The following is a 22,188-nucleotide window of genomic DNA, read 5'->3' on the forward strand; positions in this document are numbered from 1 at the left end:
GTACAGTATTGGAGGTATTTACTTCATGCAGCTTTAAAGGCCCTGCACAGCCATGGTCCACCAACACAGGTGTCAATTATTGTGCCTGATTAGAGGTTTTCTCAGGACTGTGTGGGCGTGTACAGACTTTGCTTGATTGACACCTCCCTCGCTCTCATAAGCTTTGAAGCAACTGCCAGAGCGGGACAAATGACATTATGCAGTCGGGTGACTTCACATAGTTCCAGCAAAGCTCTTCCCACCTTCAGTCTGAGAGGTCTAATCAGCCATCAACCAGACTAAGTGAAAATACCTGTGTGAGTGTGCAGGGCCTTTAAAAAATCTTTGATAACTCACAACCATAACCCATACTATATTTTAAGGCTGCTACCGATATCAATTTTGGAGAGTTTAAAATAACAATATATCAGCCGATGGGGAAGACATGCATGTGTGTGCGCCGAGTATGTTCAGAGCAGACCGACAGTCGACTGACCCGATGGATTATGGATGGAGTGCAGCAGAGGTCAGGTTTGCTGCTTGGAGGCCTCCTTTCAGCTGCTTGTTTGAGTGCAGGCAGAACAGGGACAAGTGGACGCACTGCACTTAGCAGTCAACTTTGATTGACCTGAGACTTCAGCTTCATAAATGGTTAAAGGAGAGAGAGACAGACAGAGACGGTAGGAGTGGAGTAAAAGAAAAAGAACCGGTCGGATTACCTCAAAGAGAATGAATTCATCCTGTCTGACAAAGTGTCCGTTCGTCTGTCTGCAGACGGATAACACCGAGCGCCGCTGAGAAAAAGTACCTCACTGATTTCATGACGAGCATGGAGATTATTTGATAGGGTTCTGTTTCGAACGGAAAATATGTAACATATAAAAGAAATAAGCGATGCTCTCACAAAACGAGTGATAGCTCAAACGATTATAGTGCAGTGCAAACGGTTTGAACTAAAGGTGTTTAAAGAAGTTTAAATCATGAGGATTAAGAGCGCGGTAGTATTCTGTTCCTTCTTTCAGTTTATATGAATTCAGTTTGCCAGTTTATCTCATGTGCTGCTTGAGTTTTGCAGAGCGTATGAGTGAAGGCGAAAAACTGTGAAGAGCTCAGGTCCCTAACAACCGAATGAGCAGCGCGTGCTCTAATGTGGCTGTGGGTTACAGCGGCTGACTCAGCTGTAATGAGACATTAATGAAGATGTCGGGTAATTTGGGCTGGCGAGGGAGAAGGAGAGGGAGGGAAATAGGGTGAACAGGGAAGGAGAGAGGAGGAAGGAAGAGGCAAAGGTAGGGAAGCACCAGCTGCTATTCCAGATGATCCATGAGGGGAGCCACAGCTGTCCTCTTCACCCGACCCTCCTCCCTCTCCATCTCTGTCTCCTCCCGTCTGTCCTCTATACACCACCCTTCAGACACTGCTTCAGCAAAATGACTTTAATGAAGATGTATCACCGCAGCTCCGGCCTTATCCATTGTTTGCCACACAGATCAAATCCCTGCGAACACCTCTGCCTCTCGACGCGTGGGCAAGAGTGTTTCCCTCCATCTCCATCACAGACAGCTCCCCACTCTGTCGGTAATGTTTATGATACTCTTGAAAGGAGAGCTGGCAGAGGCTGTTTTTAGAGTGAGAGCAGTAAAAAACACAAATATAATTCACTAGGTGAACCATGGTAGTAGTAGGGTGGCAACTTTCATAACCACTTATCTTAAATATGGATACTACTGACAATCAAATGCATGGATGCAAACACACGAATGAAAAGCGTACGCTAAGTACCACAAATAAGGCTGACAAATAACCCCCACAAAGGAGAGAGAAAAGACTTTTCATAGATGGAGAGTGAAAACACAGGAGCATCACTACGTGTTAAGGGAAATTAGTAAGCCTGAATGTAATGCGCTCAATGCCGACTACTTAACAATGAAGTGCTCTCTGAGGCTGTAATGACATTGGAAAATAATAAACAGATGGGCACAAGCGCCAATGCTTCATTAATCTCAAAGCGCTCCGCTTTCAAATATTTAGCCAGCGTTGTGGATAACACTGTTAATGAAGTGGTATAACTCCACAATTCATTTGAATGAGCTGTTGTGTGCCTTTCAGGGACATATTAATGACACAGCTCTGTGATTGATGTTCATTATGATCATGAGTAGTTTCCATGTTGAATCCGTGAGTTTCAACCTCGTTGAATGGCCTTTTTTTCATAACCTTTAACCTCATTGCAACGTGAGAAAAACCGAGATGGCGGAAGAATCTGTCTAACTCTGACAGGATGCTGTCACAATTAATCAGTCAACTATAATGTCAGCTGTTGTGTGAATGTGTTTGTGTGTGCATGTGAGTGTTGCTTACACAGTCATGGAGTCATAACTCAATCTCCCGGAGTCAGCTCAGTGTATCTGTTTTTATTGGATCAATCTCAATTGCCAACATAAACTAACATCGGACCTGGCCAGGGATAAAGGTTCTATCATCAAATCAATATATAGGCCTAATACCAACCACAGCAATCTCATTCTTCATCTATTACGCACAAAGAAAATACAATGAATTTAATACACTGCTGTGAAAGGGACAGATTTAAGTTGTTGATGAGATTCTTCTCATCTTCTTCTTCCACCTTCTTTGCCACCTGGGCAAAAGAGGTGAAACTAAAATGACTGCCTTGCGGTTTTATGCCTACGCCAAGTTTAAATCCATGTCTGTCCAGACTCATACAGTTTAAGTAGTAAAGACTTTAAGGAATTAAAATAAAAGGTATTAGGTATACATTTTTGGCGAAATTGAAGTTTGAAGTCATTTTATTGACATGTTTGATTCCAGTGAAACCAAAGAGCTTCTGGTGGTTTACTACCAGAAGGGAAGTGAAGTGGGAAGTGGATTCATAAGGACCTTGGCTTTCAAATCAATGATAAAACTGGACTGGACTAACAGCACTGAATATCTATTCAGAAAGGGACAGAGCGCTGTTGTTCCAGAGGAGCCTCAGATCCTTCAGGCTCCTGCCGATCTTTTAACAGTCTTTATTAGCCAGTGCTCTGCATCAAGGCTTGGAGGTCAGCGGTCTCAACAAGCCGTTAAGAAAAGCCAGCTGGGTGATCAGGTTGGAACTGGACATTGTGGAGGCCGGGGCGGAGAGGGAGATGAGGCACAACATCAAAGCCATCTTGGATAACCCTTCGTATCTGACCAAATGTGACATATAGTCGCAGTCCTCCATTCTGTTCCCAGAGTTATGGCATTAGAATAATGGCCATAAAAGTGTTTCACTCTCAGGGTGTACACATTGACACCCACTTACACACAAGAAGGAGCTGGGGCCCTTGCGTAATTTGCAGTGCCCCGCCCAAGTTGCATAGTGAGCCTAAAGGGCTACTCGGCTCTGTTTGCAGCTCTCCTGTAGGACATTTCAAGCGTTCCTTGCGGGCCCTCTGGTTGCCCTAATGCAGGCAATTAGTTCACTTATGAGTCAGGTCGGCTGTGAATACTGCTACTATTGCCTTGTGGGAATAATTGAGTCCTTGTACATAACATATTGATAAAGTTAATACAGTTTAATAATTGGACCTTGTGATTTGAGCTTTTAATTAATTCAGTCTCTTTTTATTCATATTTAATGATTTTCTTTTTAAACGATTACTTTTAAATATGGGTCAGAATGAATGCAACTCTCCTTGTGATACTTTGCAAATGAATGTAGATGAGTTAAAAGTCTATTTCTGAAAGCAATTTGAGAGAGATCATTTTTCTCACTCAAAAAACTATTCCTGACAGACAGAAAACACAAGCTCCTGTGAATTAAATGCTGCAAAAGTGCCTCAAAAGGGGAATTCAGCGTTTTTTTTAAGTGTAGTTCACCAACCAACACCCAGTTCAGTTGTGATGTTTTGCCAATTGTTTGAAACTGCATGTAAAACACAAACTATTTTCGAGATGACACTTTCATTGTTAAATTGTAAACAACATTAACCGGAGAACTGTATTCTTGGTTCAATAAAGGGAGCTGCCTCTTCTTGGTGAGGCAAAACTATGGAGAAAAACTTAAACCACCATCTTGTGTCCTGAAGTTTATGTTTTTTGCTAAAATAGCTTTTGCTATTGATTGTTTTTGTGTTATTGTGCTGTAACTGTGCATTTGTGTTTGCAGGGCATATACGTATCCACTGACTGAGTCACACTCTTCAACAACAGAAGTCTGCTCATGTCTCAGTTGAGGTTGTGAACCGTAGTTTAAGAAACCAGGCCTTGGAGGGATTATAGGGATGTTGACGTGTTTATATATCTTGGCTTTAAGCGAGCTAGGTTTTACAGAAGGGATCAGCAAGCACAAACATTATATTCTTGGCACATTTGATATGGCAACACACACACACTACATGCTGGCACATTGTCAGCTGTTGACCCAATGTGACCTGACCAAAGCAGGCACTAGTTAAACATCATAACTCTATTTCTAAGCACACAGGCTGAACCCTCTGATACATGTTGGGGATGAACCATAATTCTAAGAAAGTTAGATAAGAAGATCAATATCACCATCATCTCGGTTAAAAATTAAGCTCCAGCCAGCAGCCGGATTGCTTAGCTCAGCAGAAAGACCGGTAACAGGGGGACACAGCTAGCCTCCAAAACTAGCCAAGCAACATGTTATTATTCCTTTGTTGAATCCGTACAAAAAATACATTATTTGAGTTTCACAGGGTCTTCTTTGGTGGAGTCAGTGAGTCTCATTGTTTCAAAATCACTGCACCTGGCCAAGAAATAGTCCCGCAGTGAGTTTTGGAAATGCTGGTAGTTGGATTTTGTTACCTCTGGACAGAGCCAGGCTAGCTGTTGCCCCCTGCTCTCAGTCTTTATGCTAAGCTAAGCTAATCGACTGCTGGCTGTAGGTTCATTTATATACAGACATGAGAGAGGTGTCGCTCTGCAGTGTTTAGTCTAAATGACTATCTCCCTGTGGCACTCACCCCCATTCTGATGAAGTGCTTGGAGAAACTGGCTCTCCAGCATATTCAAAACCAACATCCCAGCCAGCCTGGACCCTCACCAGTTTGCATACAGAGCCAACAGATCCACAGAGGATGCCGTCTCCACTGCTCTCTACTCAGCCATCACTCATCTGGAAAATAACAACACCTACATCAGAATGCTGTTTGTTGATTTCAGCTCAGCCTTCAACACAATCTCCCCCATGAAACTCGAACACATGAACCTAGCACTCTGGGCTTGAGAAAACCTCACTCTGCAACTGGTTATTAGACTTCCTCACAAACAGACCCCAGGCTGTTCGGATTGGCAGCCAAACCTCCTCCACTCTAGTGTTGAACACCGGAGGCCCCCAGGGCTGTGTGCTCAGCCCCCTCCTGTTCACGCTGTACACCCACGACTGCTACCCCAAACATGAAGAGAACTCTGTTGAGAAGTTTGCAGATGACACTACCTTCATCGGCCAGATTACAAACAACAATGAGACTTCATATAAAGAGAAAATCAACAACCTTGCAGAGAGGTGATCAGAGAACAACCTACTGCTCAATGTCAGTAAAACCAAGGAGCTGATTGTTGATTTTAGAAAGAAGGAGGCGAAGACGCACAATAGTGCAGAGCTGGAGCAAGTTAGCAGTCTTAAGTTCCTGGGAATCAGCATCACAAACAACCCGACATGGTCATCACACATCTCCATACTAGTGAAGAAAGCTCATTAACGGCTCTATTTCTTAAGGAAACTTAAGAAGGTAAAATTCCCGTGCCAACTTCTTGTCAACTTTTACAGAGGTGCAATAGAAGGAATCCTGACTGCAAACATTTAAAAAACTGGCATGGGTCAGGAGGGCTCTACAGCGGGTGATTAAAACCGCCCAGATCATCATTGGTATCCATCTACTGAGCATCGGTGATAATGGTGAGAAGAGGAGCCTGTGAAGAGCTAAAGGGAATTTAAAAGACAAAACCCACCACCGCCACAACCTGTTCACCCTGCTGCCGTCTGGAAAGAGATACAGAAGTATGAGCTGCCGAACCACCAGACTTCAAAACAGCCTTTTTTCTCTAGCTGTGAGACTCCTTAATTCATTCTCCACTATCCATATATAGTATAGTTTTTTTTTTCTTTCCTATGTAGCAAATTGGGACAACAATCTACATTTTTTTGTGCAACCCTGTCGTACAATGACATTTAAAATCCTTTTCAACCCTGTGACCTGGTCTCATCCATCTCTGGGCAAGAAATAAAACAATTTCCAAAAAATGCACAAACCTTTCACCTACACTACAGTGTGCCTGCGTGTGCTCAGCCAATCAGAATGAACCTAGCCAAGCCCTTGGGGGCGGGATAGGATTACTAACTCTGAGTGTGCAACTAGTGGAACAGCGAGGACACTCCTTGAAGGGGTTACCACACATACTGTAAACACACTGAGCTCCAGCTGGACTCTGTACAGTCAGACACGGTTGACTTACCGCCCTCACAGTTATAAAAACACACACACATGTCATCGTCCTCTGGACACATTCGGCATTTTCAAAGCAGGAAAGTGAGCTAAGAGCACATCCTTAATTATAACTGCCTGGGGGAGTGGATGCAGAGGAGGGGAAGCTCCAGACATTCAAACATTGACGCATCGGGAGCTGCCCATGTGCGATGAGTACAGCTTCTCCAGTGCTGATGCTCACCTACTTGCTCAAGGGCACTTTGAGGGCAGCGGAGGGGGAGGAAACACTGTTACTCATATATCCTCCTACACATATTTCTTTTCCAGTCAGTCAGTGGATTCAAGGCAACAACCAAAAAAGGTTCTGTAACCTTAAGGTGTCTGTTTCTCCCACCTCTAAAAGCACGTAGGCAGCTATACCTTACAGCATATCTTCGAACCACAAAGTCGACTTAAATCTTGGAAAAAAAAACAATGAGCTGTGGGATATAAATTCCCACATCAATATATATATATACTGTACAATACAGCGCACTTTTGTTTGTGTGGCATTGTGTGACCTGTTTGGCAGCATGTATGTTTTCTGTGGTACCTGGCATGAGCTGCTGTCCAGTCATGCTTAGCGGAGGCATCCCCAGGTTGCTCATGGCTGTTGCCCAGGGGCTGTGGTCTGACATGGGCATTGTCATGGAGTTAGAAGCCATGGTCAGGTTACAGTTCCCGTCTAGAGAGAGAGAGCGAGAGAGAGACAAATGAAAGGAAGTGAGATTTAAAATATAAAATTTCCTTTGTGGATCATTATTGAAGTACTCTAAAAAGATGTGCACCGATTTAGATGGGTTAAGGGAAAGTCCAGGGTCAAAACCAGAACTACATTTAAGGTGTCAAATCCCTGGCTTTCTTTTATGATGAAATCTTATACCTTATTGACACGAGTGCTTTGTGATCTCCAACCTACTTTCAATTCTGTCACAGGAGCGAGGAGACGTGAGGCCACTGTGACCCTGCTTTCAGTTTGACTTTTACAACACTGTCATTTATATTCCTCTTCATGAAGTTGTTTGTTCAACTACCGCACGGAGGTTCAGTCTGGCCTCTTGGTACCTCCTGTCTCAGTGACCCGGTGACTTACGACCTCTGCTCAAAAGGTTGCAGCTGCTCTGACTGACAATGCTGACACACACACACATACACACACACACACACACACACACACACACACACACGCACACATGCATACGTACAGACACAAAGACAAGCACACAGATACTCTGTACTCTTCGCATTGAGGTTTGTTCAGAACATCCGGTTGAAGAACACTGCAACTCAAAAAAGACAGCTATAACTGCTAAAAGTTAAATTTGGGATTTAATATAAGTTAAAGATATACAAGTTAAATACCTTTAACTTGTACTTATACTCATAATCTTAAGAATAAAAGCTGTTCATCCCGTCATTTACATTTTTTTGTGAATTGACTGAGTCATTGTCAACGTGGAACTACAATCTCTGGTTTGCTTTTCCTTTTGTTTTCATGTAAACCTGCGGCTATGACTGGCTATCCCTGATCGGATCATACGTGTGATTAATCGTGTGATGGAGCTTTTGAAGTTCACTCCCACACTTCACTTTGAGTACAAGTAAGTTGCTTGATAAATGTGTTTTATTCCTCACTCTCAACTCAACTTTTTTACGCCTCAGTTGATCCTTTTGCGGTAGAGCGATTCTTAGAAGTTTGACAAATACAAGACCTGACCAAAGTTCAACTTGACGTACAACACACAAGGGCATAAAGCAGTACACATATAACATTGCCTCAAGTAAAAATGCAGACTTTATTTCTGAGGCATAAAATCACTGAAAATTCTCCAACCGACGACTACAAACACACATACTGTATGAGCTGCCACACAAAACCTCAGGCTGATGGTTCTCTGCCAAGTCCTAAGTCTTTCATAGAAAACCAAACATATTCAGATCCCCACAGATAAAAAACCCTGCAGTTAAGTCAACAGTAACACATCGCACATCCACCTGGCGGCTGATTCTCTCGATCTGGAGTTCATTTCATAGCTCTGAGTGCTCGTATAACTCTTGCTGGTTGAGCTCTCGCTGGCAGACCTGTAAATTAGCGAGCGGCGGCCGCTGCTGGCTGAGCCACAAGCCTGTCTTCCATGACACTTAGTTTGCCTGTGTTAATACAAACCAGCACTAAACAGCAGTGGGATCTTACACCTCAAAAATGTTTTTTCCCCCACAATGCGTGTGTGTGTGTGTGTGTCCCTGGCCTGTTCCTGTCTGTGGTTGTTTTTATAGCACCACATTCAGGTAAGAAATATCACCATCGAGCTGACAGAACAGCTTATTGTGCTTCTTCTCTAAAAAAATATGCTGGTGAGATGTTTACAAACAAAACACCGAGATGTTTTCCATATTGCTGTAGATATAATATAGTGTAATTATGAAATTTCAAAATGTATTTATTTATATATTAATAATTAAGGCTGTGTTTTGCCAAAGAGGCTTTGACAAAGGGGAAATCATCAGCACCAGCGTGCTTGTCTATTAGCAACAGGACTGTTCTACATTGCCTTTCATTCTGCTAATTAATATTCTTCTAAATTCCACTAACACAACAGCAGCGTCCCTGCTCAGACCCGCTCATTAAAAGTTGTCTCTATGTTGTCATGGCGAGGCCCGATAACGCATTCGTCGTTGTGGTGTTGCTGTGTTAATGTTCCCGACAGGAGCTTCACAGGCCTGTTAACTGCTTACAACCCAATTAGCTGCGCTGCTGACTGGATGGTAGTACACCCGGGGAAGAGATAATACAGTGGGGGGAACATAAAGGTTTACTACACGTCCATGACCATTTGAACGCAGGTTTACAGCACAAGGAGTGACAACAGACTGCCTACTGTCCTGTTGGTTGTAAAATGCTGATTTGAAAAAAGATTTGTAAAAGATGTCAGAAATAGATTCCCGACTACTACAACATTTCTCGCCCTGTCACGCTGTTATCTTTCCTCTGCTATCGGCCCACTCGCCACTTTCTTACGTCTTTTTAACAAACGAGATCGCGTGCCAGCTCAGAGTAAGTGAGAGAGTGGTGTGGTGCGTTTGTGTGGGCTGCTACTTTGGAGGACAAAGCATCAGTTACACATGAGATGAAATGATGAATCAATCTCCACAAGGTTTGGACCATTTGTCAGCAATAAGGTACTCTTGAGTTGCCGCATACACAAGCCAACAAACGTTGCCAGTAACACCTGCAGCAAGCCTGAGTAATTGTAGAGTGACTCGTTGACAACTTTTGAACTCTTTATGCCTTATTTAATTATTTTATACAAACCAGAGTATTATTTGTATGAAGTGCACACCAGGACACCACTTACAAGCTTTTTCTGGAGCTTTAAACTCCCATCTCCCACATGAGACCATCCATTATCACATGGCCAACGTTTCATACTAGGTGTGACACTAAATGACATATTGATGAAACCTCATTACAACTGCAGCATCTCCATGACAAAGCAGACAACTCAATTTGCGTCTGCAATTTTGAGATATGGTTAACAGTTAAAAAAGCCAATAAGCGGACCTACAGTTAAGATTACTTGTCACCCTTGTCCTCGGTCTTCGATGGGTTTGTCAACCAGTGTGATGTCGATCTTCTCTGTGCCCCACTTACAAGAATTAATTAAATTTGCCTTCCAGCCTATTAAATTAACACATGTCAATCAAAGTTGTATGAGTGCCCTCAGAAAACATATAAGAGGTTAAAACCCTTCCTCGCATGGAAACATTATAATTTGATTTTAAGGGGATCCACTTGTCTAGCTGTCAATTACTACATAAGAGAGATCTTTGCTGATTTGCTAACTATTGATGGAAAACTGCAGCCCTTTTGTACCTATAGAAAGAACAAAGCAGGTCAAATTGCACAAAGTGCACCAAAGGCATGTGCAGCTCAATAAAACAAAGGCAGACGGAGACAACACACAGGCATCCAAACTGGACTATCCTACAAACAGTTTAATAATACACCAGCACGGTAAATTTGAAAAAAGTTGATCTGAATCTATTTGATGTTATTTCCTTCGTCAGATATTTGCTTTTAATGTTATCATGCTCACATCATCCGTTGGAAACAATAGAACGCAGCAGTAACGTGCAAAACCAACTCACCTAAAGAGCTCCCTTCACTCTATGAAGCAGTGTGTCTCATTAACAGAGTCACAGCTGAAAGCCCTCTACTTTTAAGCAGGTGGTTCAAGAGGAGATTAAAGTAACAGAGTCAACTACAAAGTTTGAAAGCTGCTGCTGCTGAATCCGAAATTCATTATTGAGAGGCATCTCAATACAACATGTGGTACCATGCTGTTCCACACAATTATTTCTGAGAGTTGTGGATAATTGATTTAGTACTAAGTTGCGACTCGGACATTTAGGAGAGCGGAAGTGCTAATTGGTAACATTTAGAGTTGCTGGTGGGGGAATTTTTCTCCCATGTTCCCACTCTCTTATGCTAAGCTAGGCATAATAGATAATTATCTGCAGGATGTGTCTTCATATTTACCACCTGAGAGTGGTATTGATCTTCTGGTCTAATTCAATAAGGAAGATACATGTTAGAAAGTATTCAAGTAACAAGCACTCTGTTCATCGTTTCTGCTCGAGGCCAACACACCTGAATCTCTGATTCAACTGTTGGCGGTTGAGTTGCATTGTGGGTAATGTAAGGAACCCCCCGATGAAGACAATGTGATGTCAAAACCAGCCAAACCTTTTAACCAATATGCCCGGCTAAATGAAGGCTTTTAATATAACTTTTAATATAAGAATTGAACATGAATATAGACATGTAGTACAAAGCAGTTCAGAGCATATTGTCACATGATTTATGAGGAGCTATCCCTGTGTCTGTAGTGCCAAATTATATTGCAAATCTAATTCGGCAAAGACAAATTCTTCAGTGCTTGTCAATTTCTTAGACTTACACTTCCTGCTGTGTCGGATATTGTACAATGTAAACTCATGAGCTGAGTCTACTTGCTTGTATTCGCTGATCTTGTGAGCAGAGTCAGCAGTATTTTTGGCCAACTATCAAAGTTATGTATTGTTTTGCTAATGAAATAAGTCCACTGAGAAAGACAAATTATTCTCTTCACACTGGTTTCTGGGGTCTAATAAGTCAATTTGTGGTTTGCCTGCGGTGGTAAATGAATTTCTGACAGTATATTACATTTGATTTCTCTGCTGCCTCTGATCATGAAATTTCATTTCCATTCCAGCGCGTACCCTTGGCCATACAGTACTTTCTGTCAATTTGGTCTGAACCCCACAGCCAATTGCTGTCAATTCACTGACAATTTCGTTGCACTGTGGTAGCCAGCAGCCAGCGGAGATGCATTCATTATTTCACACGCAGTTTAAGCAACAGGTAGGAACCTTCTGAAACAGTATTCCTTTTTCATTAATCTTACGTCTTCATGCTCACAGCTGAGTGTTTGAACTTAAAGTGTTCTTAAATGAAGCTGCAGCTCAAGATTCAACATTTGAAAATCCTCCTTTCGTCTGTTTGCTTCCCTTGGGTTTGGCACATTTAATACGGCAAATGAATAATTGCTTTTAACAAGGTGTCTCCAATATTTAGCACATGTTGTCTATTATGTCTTGTATCTTTTTCTTTTCTTTTATAATTGATATTGACAGGCTTGTGGTCTTTCTGAAGGGACTCCGTCTGGTTAAAATGAATTTGTCGATGGGAAGTTGATTCCCCCTGTGCCCCCGAGTCATGAGCTCGTGAACTCTGAGGATTGATTTCAGACCGAGGCTTTACTGATCTCCTGGACTCTCCTGATTGGCCTTTAGCTCCACTAAATGCTCCCTCAGGGGGGTGGGGCTGATGGGAAATGAAGCCATTTTAAAGGCCTATTGGCTGTAAAACTCCCAGCCGAGAGAGAAGCCTGGGACCATTTTAGACCACAATGAGCAAGCTTTCAATAGCAAACCACTATCGTAAAGAGAGAGGTGGAAAAGAGGGACAAGTTCCACCGAGGTGGGGAGAGAGAAAGAAAGAAGGAAGGAAGCCGATGAAATAAATATAATACATACAAAATAACAATATCTGTCTTGGCTATCTCTTTTAATTTACTGCATAACTCTGAATAACCTAATTTTATATATAAAATACAAATACATAAACAATCCATTACCGGCCCAATTTTCCAAAAGGAGGAAATAACACAGTTTGTCACATAATTCATCACATACTTATTGTAAATGAAAATGTGTGTCAGGGAATGTATCTGGATACTAACATTAATTGTGGGTGGGGGGGTTATAGCACTGTATGCAGTATTAGTTAGTTGAGGTATGATGTATGTAAGGTAACATCTGATCATTTACATGGTAAAAGAAAGCTCACCGGCATCAAGCGAATCCTTAATCATGAAAACACAGAGCAGGCACAATAAAATGCACGGATTGCAAAACTGCCTTCTAGTAGTGGATGGCTTTTTGACCCCACTGAGAGGGAGTGTGTGTGTGTGTGTGTGTGTGTGTGTGTGTGTGCCTTTATATACCCTCCTCACCTACAGTCAACATCAGCACAACCAGGCAAGAGAAACGACATCAGCATAAAACCTGGATCATCCCGACAAAGAGCAATCTATCATACATTTGACTATAGCCAGAGTGGAGTGTACCAACGTGAAAGTAACTGTAATGAAAGAGTGAACACTTAGTGTTTCTCTCACAAAGACTTTACTTGGGTGGCCGCCCAGGTATATTAATGGCCTCTAAAGGCACTTTTGGCGCCCTTTTAGCATGTTTTATATATTTATTATCCATCCGAGAGAGCGACGCCATCCGTGATCGATTAACTAGTGGACAATCTCCCCTCGCTCTGCCCTCCCACACCTGTTTGTTCGGATATCTACCGACAATCGCACATGCTCTGCAGAGAAACGCAGAGAGAGAGAAAACTGATGCATTCAAGTTAACTGTGAGAATTTAGTCTGAACCTTGCTTTTCAACACAATGCTGCCAATCTTAGAGACCAAGCTCTTTAAATAAGTTACTAGCATTCATGTAGGAAGCCTAGCTTCAGGATAACTAGTTAACTTTAGGATATAGCCGGGATGTCGAGATTAGTATGCAATACATAGCTAGTGGGCCAGGATGTTTTTCTATAAGAAAAATAAACTGAAAAACGATAATGAACATCAATAAGTTTCCCACAAATGTAATACACCATTGCTGAAAAGGTTCATAAGGACACAGTGAGATGTTGAGCCTATTGCTGCACACACGCAGCTGCTCTCACACGTCATTCTAAATCTCCTTGTCAATCAAACACTCAACCCTCTTCCCTGGTGCACACACATGCACAACTACAGACACAACATTGTTAATATTTTATATCTTCCCTTCTCCACTGCTTTGATCTGTTACTTACAGCACATACAAACCAGTAGGGGGTCAAATAATTAGAGCGGCGTTGTGCAAGACCTCCAATTTATCTTTATATATAGAGCTCAGCTCACGAGAAACTAGAACACTAGCAAAAGAAGAAGCAGCAGATCATGAAGACAGTGATAAACCCCCTTTAGATGTTTCGTTGCAATATGACCGTAAGATTAAGACCGTCTGTGTCCTATGTGGAGTGCAGGTATCACTGCAACTGCCAGACTTTATCAAACAGCGATTCATTGCATTTGCTGGTCGTGTGACGCATTGGACAACCGTAATGCTTCTGCTCCGCAGATTCACGTCGACAGGGAGAAAACTAGTCAGTCAAGAAAATTGGTATCTGTGTAAGATATCTGGATCTGTGTTGACCACCGACATATTTCTGTGCGAACAAAAGAATAATCTTCTAAAAGGCACGGTTTTTTACTGGTAAATTATCTTCTGCAGCGTCTTCTCTTTTTTAGATGACAGAAATACATTATGCAAGTTCTGGTTCTTGTTCCATATTATTACAATGAACGTCTCTTTCTTCATGACAGTTAAAAATGCAGTGAGTGAGTGAGTGAGTGAGTGAGAGAGAGAGAGAGAGATAATAGAGATCGGGAAAGAAAAGCTTGAGTTCTCTTAAATCAATATAAATCTCCTCCAGCTCATTATGAGGTTTGAGTTGGACACGATTGATTGATCCATTCTCCCTCTACCCTTGAGGTCTCTACTGTCAGCAAATATGTCTTCATCACCTACAATTAATTTAATAAGCCTTAATAAAAGCATCCAATACGGAGGCAGTGGCATCGACAGGCAGAGGCAGAATGTTTACTGATGAATAATCAAACACGGGAAATACTGATTGGCCTGCTGATCCTAACAACCTCCAAAGCTGCCACATCACATGTATTCTGACAGTGAGCTACTCCTTATCAGTTCTCTGTCAATCAAACCGGGTGCTCAGACTGTAAACCAGTGAGTTTTATCTAAATCATCCACAGGCAGCCAATGGTTTGCAAAAGTACTCATAAGTAGGCAGAAATACCAGCATGCAGCTCTATCCTCAGCATGGAGTGCATCCATACACATATATTAATATCTAGTTGAGGAGCAATTTTAAATCACTTTCTAACACCAACCGTCCAACACAAACTTATGAAAAACATAAACTCCCGAGAATGATGGCCGACACTGTTTTGAAAGAAAATAATTGCCATGGCTTAGGGGGTTTACTTTCACTTTGCTTCCTCACCGTTATGGATAAGCCCAAACACAACTTCAGGCATTGTGAACATTGGGGAACAGGTAATTCTGCTGTATTCCATCTCTATTTTGCCTGCGGTGAGTTTATACCGCTCAGGCAAGTACAGTAGCATACCTTCAGGAATTCAGCAAGAAAAATGAGAGTCTGGAGACACCACCTACGACCGCATTAAATGGTGAATATGCTGCAGACACAAATGTCTTTTGTTTAAACAAACAAACTAAATAGGAAGAAAACTTCTGAATAATTCAGGGACCTGTAAGCAGCTGTGTTGTGGGACTATCTTCAGGTTTTTTGACGTTTCATTTTCCATATATTTCACGGCCAGAAATAATTTGTTGTCTCCCTGTGGCCCAGACTCCGCTCTGACAACAGAACCTGCTAAGCCCGCTCTATAACCACCAGATATAAAGGGGACTGCATGTGGACAGTAGTGCAGTGAGGGCAGATAACGTGTTGGATCCACATAAAGCATTTCTGGGGCAGCAGGAGACTAGAGTTTACAGAATTGGACTTGTGACTGAAAGCCACTTCTTCGAATTTCTAGGTCGACGGGGGAAAATGTGGGAGAAGAGACCAAACGACCAACACTCTCACCTCCCTCAAATATCATCGATTAGGCCGAGATGAAGGAACTTTATCACCGGCTGCTGCAGTGGAGCTGCTTCAGGCCCAAAAGCGGGACACTCTGTGAACGTGAAGTAACAAAGTGTGGGCACCTCCCAGCAAACTTTCCTGGTTGAATTAAATATTTAAAGTAAGTAAAGATGAACCACTATTATCTTCTGATTATCTATTAGCCAACTTGTTAGACATAATATACTTTCCTCTACACTTACAACCCACAAGCTAACATTACATGATTACTGATTTAGAAAAACTAAATCCTGCAAAAATCAATGACGACAAAACATTGATATTATAAAGCAGTGAATGATTTCCCACCTGGAGTAATACTCATATCTCAGAGGGTACTTCTGCTGTGTGCTGGTGCCAATGGGCTACGTGGAAAGATAGTAGAGGAGCACAACTCATTTGAAAAAAAAAGATTTGATTAAACTAATATATCCACAAATTAAGTCACCTGTTCAGACACCTGAACATTACATGTTTCAGTTATGTTACTGTGTGTGTGAGAACTAGTTTGCAAGCGAGCACAGAATTTCAAATAGATAGCTAGAAGTAATAAATAAATGCTAGAATTAAATAGCTAAAAGTACTAACGAAACAGTTCAAATGATTAGCTAAAATGGATAAACAGTTGAAATATTTTAAAGTAATGTATAATGGTTGAAATACTTCTACTAAAGTAATAGATAAACAGGAAAATTCAGGTTCCCTCAAGTAGTAGTAGTGGTAAGATTACTCACCAAACCAATCTAAATATCAACACTTCAACTGTATGAAACATTTAGCAATACCCACCTGAAAAGATTTTGTGAGTATTTCACTTGTTCACAAGAGTGACAAAAAGGTGCACGTAACATCATCAGTTATGGACCTGCGTCGCAACGGAATGTTTAACTGAAACCAACTGTTGGTGAAACAGCAACAGCCCCTGAGTGAATTATGAGCTACCAAGTGTATCTCTCCATTCCAGTGGTTCTTTAAGCTGAGTGGACAAACACTTGAGCTCAGTGCTCTCTCATTATTTGAAACCAGCTGAGGTGAAAGCTGCGTGAACCCTTCATGATTTCACAAGCTAACTCTTTTTGAATCATGAAGAAGAGATGAAGGTGAGGGTGTTAAGAGAGGTGCTTAGCCATCTTTACAATCAAGACACGAGTTGAGCTCAACAGGGTGACATTTAATTGCAGATGGAGTGCTTGTAATTTAGATTACTTCATGCACTGATAAGGCAGACCAACTTACTCTGCACACCTGTCCATCAGCTAAGTATTTCTTCGCTGTCCTCATTGGCTGAATCACAGCTGACCAGTGAAAACTTGAAATACTCCCATTATCGCCCGCTGAGTGCGGGTGCAGGAGGCGTCTGCACACAGTGGCGCATTTACAAACTTGTACGTGATCATCGGGTCACAAAGGTGTTTGGTAATTAAGTGGAGGAGCTTCAAGGTCCCGGAGCTGGTCAGCATCCATCCTGACAGAAGCATGACACCCAGCAGCGGCAGCAGGAACAGGAAGAGCAGGCCGGTTAGCAAACACCGCTTCCTGCTCCCGTCGCTCAAAGCTCATTTCCCCTTCTGTCCCCCAGACAAACTGGGATTATGTGCTGTTCCTGCATAGCCATGGTGGCTCTGTCGGTCTCCGGCAGTGATTGCATGTTTGCACAAGTGTGTGTGTGTTTTCTCTGAACAACACACACTGGAAACAAACAGGTGCCACTGGCTACACATCACCTGAATATAGTACACCTTATTGTCTCCATAGAGTCATCAATCATTGAATGAGACATCCATAGGGACACAAACACACACACACGTCCTTATTTCACACCTGATTTAGTTTGTTTGACTTGACTTGGTCCCCTCAGGTGGGCTCCTCCCTTTGTTTTTCTTTCATTCTGCTGATATAAAAATGACGGACAAGTGAAAATGGATTTATTTACAGTCAATAAAAGACTCCTTCAACTCATTTCTCAAGATTGGACTCCAAGCATATGGTAGGCTGCATCAAATACTAATCTAATCCTGCAAGAGAGCAATAAAATTGGTTTTACTATACCTATTAAATATGTCACAGCTCAGTATGAGAAGTTATTGAATGAACAATGATAGGCACACTGGTAATTACTATAGCAAGGACTACATAGGCCTCCCTTAGAAAAAGTAATTGGAAAAAGCTCCTGTTGTGTTTTCATAATCGGGGTGAAATATTCAGAATAACAGCAGGAAGCATGGCTTATATTTCAGATTAATAAAACAAAACACACATTAAATTATGTGATTTCAACTACTATATGTGATCCAAATCTCAAACTGTGCCATGTGAAGTGGATTTTAAGTTCCGTAATTATAAGTTAATTAAAGACGCCGTCTTAAAGGTTCCCTCGTGTGATTCATCTGGCTCATTTATTATACAGCGAGTCAGAATATGACTCGAGGATTCATCAGAGCGGAGTGATGTGTGCTGGACGATCAATGACATTCAGCCCTCCTGCTCAGCAGCCAGTCAGTCAGAAAGACAAAGAAGACCCCTTATGGCAGAAAAAAAAAAACAGAAGCCTGAAAGGGACAAAACTAACTTTTATCAGGCACAATAAAGATGAAGTCAAAAGAATAACGTCTGTCAAAAAAAAAAAAAATCTGCCATAGCGGGCTGTCAGTCAAAACAATCCCTCAGAGACGTGCAACAGAGAATATGCTCTGCCTCCGTCTTGTCACTCATTCAAATACAACTCAAAAAAGACAAAAAGCCTGAATAAGCTGTTGATTCTGGGCTACGTGGGAGACATAACACAACGGTAGAACAGGTAGGAAGAATGGTCAAAGCTCCACTTGTAACACACTCTTAGTTTTATAACGAAACAAAAACAGAGAAGTTTAAAGATAAACATATTTTTCTCTGAGGACGACTCTCACTTATGCGTCAGTGCTTCTGTTTCTAAACATCTTCAAACCATCCTCAAGAAACAGGAATTGAAAGGAGGGTATTCCCAAACTTTTCAAGACTCCAGTGCTGCGTCTTCTTAGACTCAAATACAAAAAGCCTTTAATGAGTCGTGGGAATACTCTATATGTGAGATATGAACAGAGAAACATTACCCTCAGTCAGATTAATGGATTTCCATGTTATAAAGAAGGAGACAAAGGCATTTTTTACGAATGTCTATTCAGCCTAGTGAAGGACTATTTAATGGAAGAAAGAGTGAATTGGGATACTCTAGCTGCTATTACACCTCATTCCAAAATATGTTTGAACTTTGATGTGACACACAATGGCCTAAATTAATCACAATGCTCCACATTGACCAGTAAAGGTCCTCTCCTCCTCCTCGCTGAGATGTGGGCATATGGTCAAATATAAATATCTATACCCTCTCTCTTTGTTTCCCTCGTCCCTCTCTCACACACTCTCTGGCTTTCCTTTTGAAGACTTCTCTTCAAACACATATTTGCCATTTGATTAAAGAAAAGGCCAGTGCTTTTAAAGTCAGGCAATTATGGCTTCCTTACTCTTGTCTGAAAATAAACAGCAGCAAGTCACTAAGAGGAGCAAATAAACATGCATGCGAGTACATGATGGGTGTGTTACATACATGTTCTGCATGCAGGTCTTCATCTGTGGACTTGAGGCTAACTATAGTTGTTTTTTAACACAAACCTACACCACACTGCTGCAGAGGAAGCCAAATGTGCTGTAAGATCAGGGCCGAGTTTGACATTAATGCTCTTTTCTCCATCCATCTCCCTATCAGTGAGACTACTCCATCACTACATACCAACTCCCAGTTGTCATTAAGATGGATGACTGTTAATGGTTCATTCCAGAACTGGCGATACAGTGGCTGAGCATCATTTTCTCTCTCTCTCTCTCTCTCTCTCTCTCTCTCTCTCTCTCTCTCTCTCTCTCTCTCTCTCTCTCTCTCTCTCTCTCTCTCTCTCTCTCTCTCTCTCTCTCTCTCTCTCTCTCTCTCTCTCTCTCTCTCTCTCTCTCTCTCTCTCTCTCTCTCTCTCTCTCTCTCTCTCTCTCTCTCTCTCTCTCTATAATGAGGAGAGATGTCAGAATTCGTTACAGGACAATGCCCCGAGCAGTTAGGGGTTTGGTACATTGCTCAAGGGCTCCGCTGCAGTACCCAGGAGGTGAACTGGCAACTCTCCAGCTACCAGTACAAACTTAACACCTGGTACGCCCTGGGCTTGAAATCAAAAACTGTTACTTTTTTTGTTAAAAGCCTCGCTGCAGAGCTCTGGACCGGTTGGAGTCGAGATAGAGAAGATTTGCTCAGGCAAACCGAGGAAAGGCCTCTGTTGATCCATCTTCTTGAAATGCATTCTCATAACTTTCCAGACAGCTGTCAGCCTTACAATCTTGCCAAATTGAACTCAGTCGTAGTGGTGCAGTTAAGATGCAAGACAGATTTTGTGACTGTGACGCAAGATGCAGTCACAAAACGTTAAGGATGTAAAATCATGGTTGAGTTCGTAGGGGGGCAGGAAGGGGGGGGGGGGGATGGGGCCATTGGCCTACTTTACGTCCCTTGTCCAATTTACCGTCACGTCACAACCATGCAAGATGCAGTCCTGAAAATTTAAATGAAGGCAGAATTTGAAGATGGCTGGTGTGATCACATTACAAGATGATCGCTAGATATTGCATTGGGATTTTGTAAAGCAAATACTGGGAAAAAAACTGTTAGTCTGAAGGTCGATGGGCAGACTATTTGGACAGCATTGAACCCGACCCCACATGTAATTCTCTATATAGTACATATTGTAATTGGGCAAAGCAGGAGCTATGACTCAGCAGGAGTTTCAAATCCTACCAAAAAATACACCCAAATATGTTCAGACGCACAAAAAGATCCAACATTTAAAGGCTTTAACAATCAATATTCACAGCGTTGTCAGAGTAAAGTTAGGCTTTGAAAATTCAAATTTGTAATCATGTCACAAGTGAGTTGCATGATCAATTTAGGGTATCATTAAATGGGAACCTGTTTGAGCAATGAACACGTGTTTGTTTCTTTATCATTAATGTTAAGGTATTATTTCCATGTGAAAGGCTTTCAGGGAGTTTTGCCTTGCAAAAGAAAGGGAGCCTGTTTCATCAGAATCATTCAACAGTTCAATCAAACATGAGACCGAGCGAATAATAGGGTCGTTATTGTACCCGGTGCAGTTGAATTCACTGAGTAAGCAGACATAAGAAATGTAGAATCAATTGTCAAGATAAAAATGATAATTTCTGTGACAGAGGTGTGCAGAGAGACTAAGACCGTGCATTGTCTTGTAATTGTACACGGCCAACTGTGGCTGTAAGAATTCATGCCCCAGATTAAAGCAACGGCTTGTCTTCATATGAAATATGATGCGTGGATAGATACGTGTAAAACAAAGAACACAGACATTACAATACAAAACATTACAGACTAACTAAAATATTGAAAATTCATGTCACTCACTATTAATGTAAGTTATTTCCATTCATGATATGCAAAAATAATGGTTATTATCCTATTTGTGGCCATAGTAGTGGAAGAAGTACAAGATATATATATATATATACATACACACACACATATGCATTTCTATAAACTGATCATATGTTGAGTACCCAAAAAATGTACTTAATTACAGTACTTGACAAGATGTAGTTAATTACTTTCCATCACTGGTCATAGCTACTTTATTGCTGCATGGTGATGCAGTTAAACATGAGTTCTCTTCGGGGGTTGGTGTGTTCAGGTGCAGCTTGTAAGCTCTGACACCTAAGACACCAGTCTTTTGAATGTACTAAGATACAAGATTAAGCAAGTCATACTTTTTTGTTTTTGTCTTCCAGGTTATATTTTTGATGTCATACATGCTATGGCCGCTGAATCAATTCATGGATGCTAGACAAGCATCAAGCAAACAACTGAGACACAGTAATAATACCATGGTAACTATAATGTTTTGAACCACTTTAAATGTGATGAAAGACATATCTGAGTTTCAAGTCTCTGCGATTATATTTTGATGTGGAACTAGAACTAATGGTTGCAAAAGAAATCCATCCATCAATGTAAAACACTGCGGCTTGGAAAATGGTCAACATAATGGAAAGTACACTGCAGTCCAAATATATATAAGGAGAGTGGTTATTGTTTTGTTGAGTTGGCTCGATACTCCAGGGCATTGGATTGGATATGAAACAATGGCTATAAAGTTTCAGCTTGACCATTTGACAGATGAGTTGGTTGGCTTGTATTGACTTAGATCCGTTCTTTTTGTTGCTCTAAACCTTTGTGTTTCCATCACTCTGGTACCAGCTGATCTGTGTCTCATCTGTCAGTAACACTTTGATCCAGCCCTCTACAGGCTGCAGGAAAAGTTTATGCTGGACTAGTCCTCATCTGATAGAAGTCTCCGCCATCCT

General features: G+C 41.6%; 1 protein-coding gene across 3 annotated transcripts in view; it reads right to left on the reverse strand.

Annotated features, from left to right (window-relative positions):
* LOC142962666 (ecto-NOX disulfide-thiol exchanger 2-like) overlaps nt 1-22,188 on the reverse strand; it is a 148,958-nt gene that overhangs the window by 64,127 nt on the left and 62,643 nt on the right. Inside the window, exon 4 of one of the 3 annotated variants that reach the window (XM_076103262.1) lies at nt 7,012-7,143. In XM_076103262.1, the coding sequence (XP_075959377.1) occupies nt 7,012-7,143 (132 nt within the window). Of the gene's footprint in view, nt 1-7,011; nt 7,144-22,188 lie in introns of those variants that run through there. The other 2 variants (XM_076103264.1, XM_076103263.1) reach the window with 2 other exon arrangements.

This window comes from Anarhichas minor, unplaced genomic scaffold (assembly GCF_050575085.1).
Source record: "Anarhichas minor isolate MPS153535 unplaced genomic scaffold, ASM5057508v1 ptg000028l, whole genome shotgun sequence".
NCBI lineage: Eukaryota > Metazoa > Chordata > Actinopteri > Perciformes > Anarhichadidae > Anarhichas > Anarhichas minor.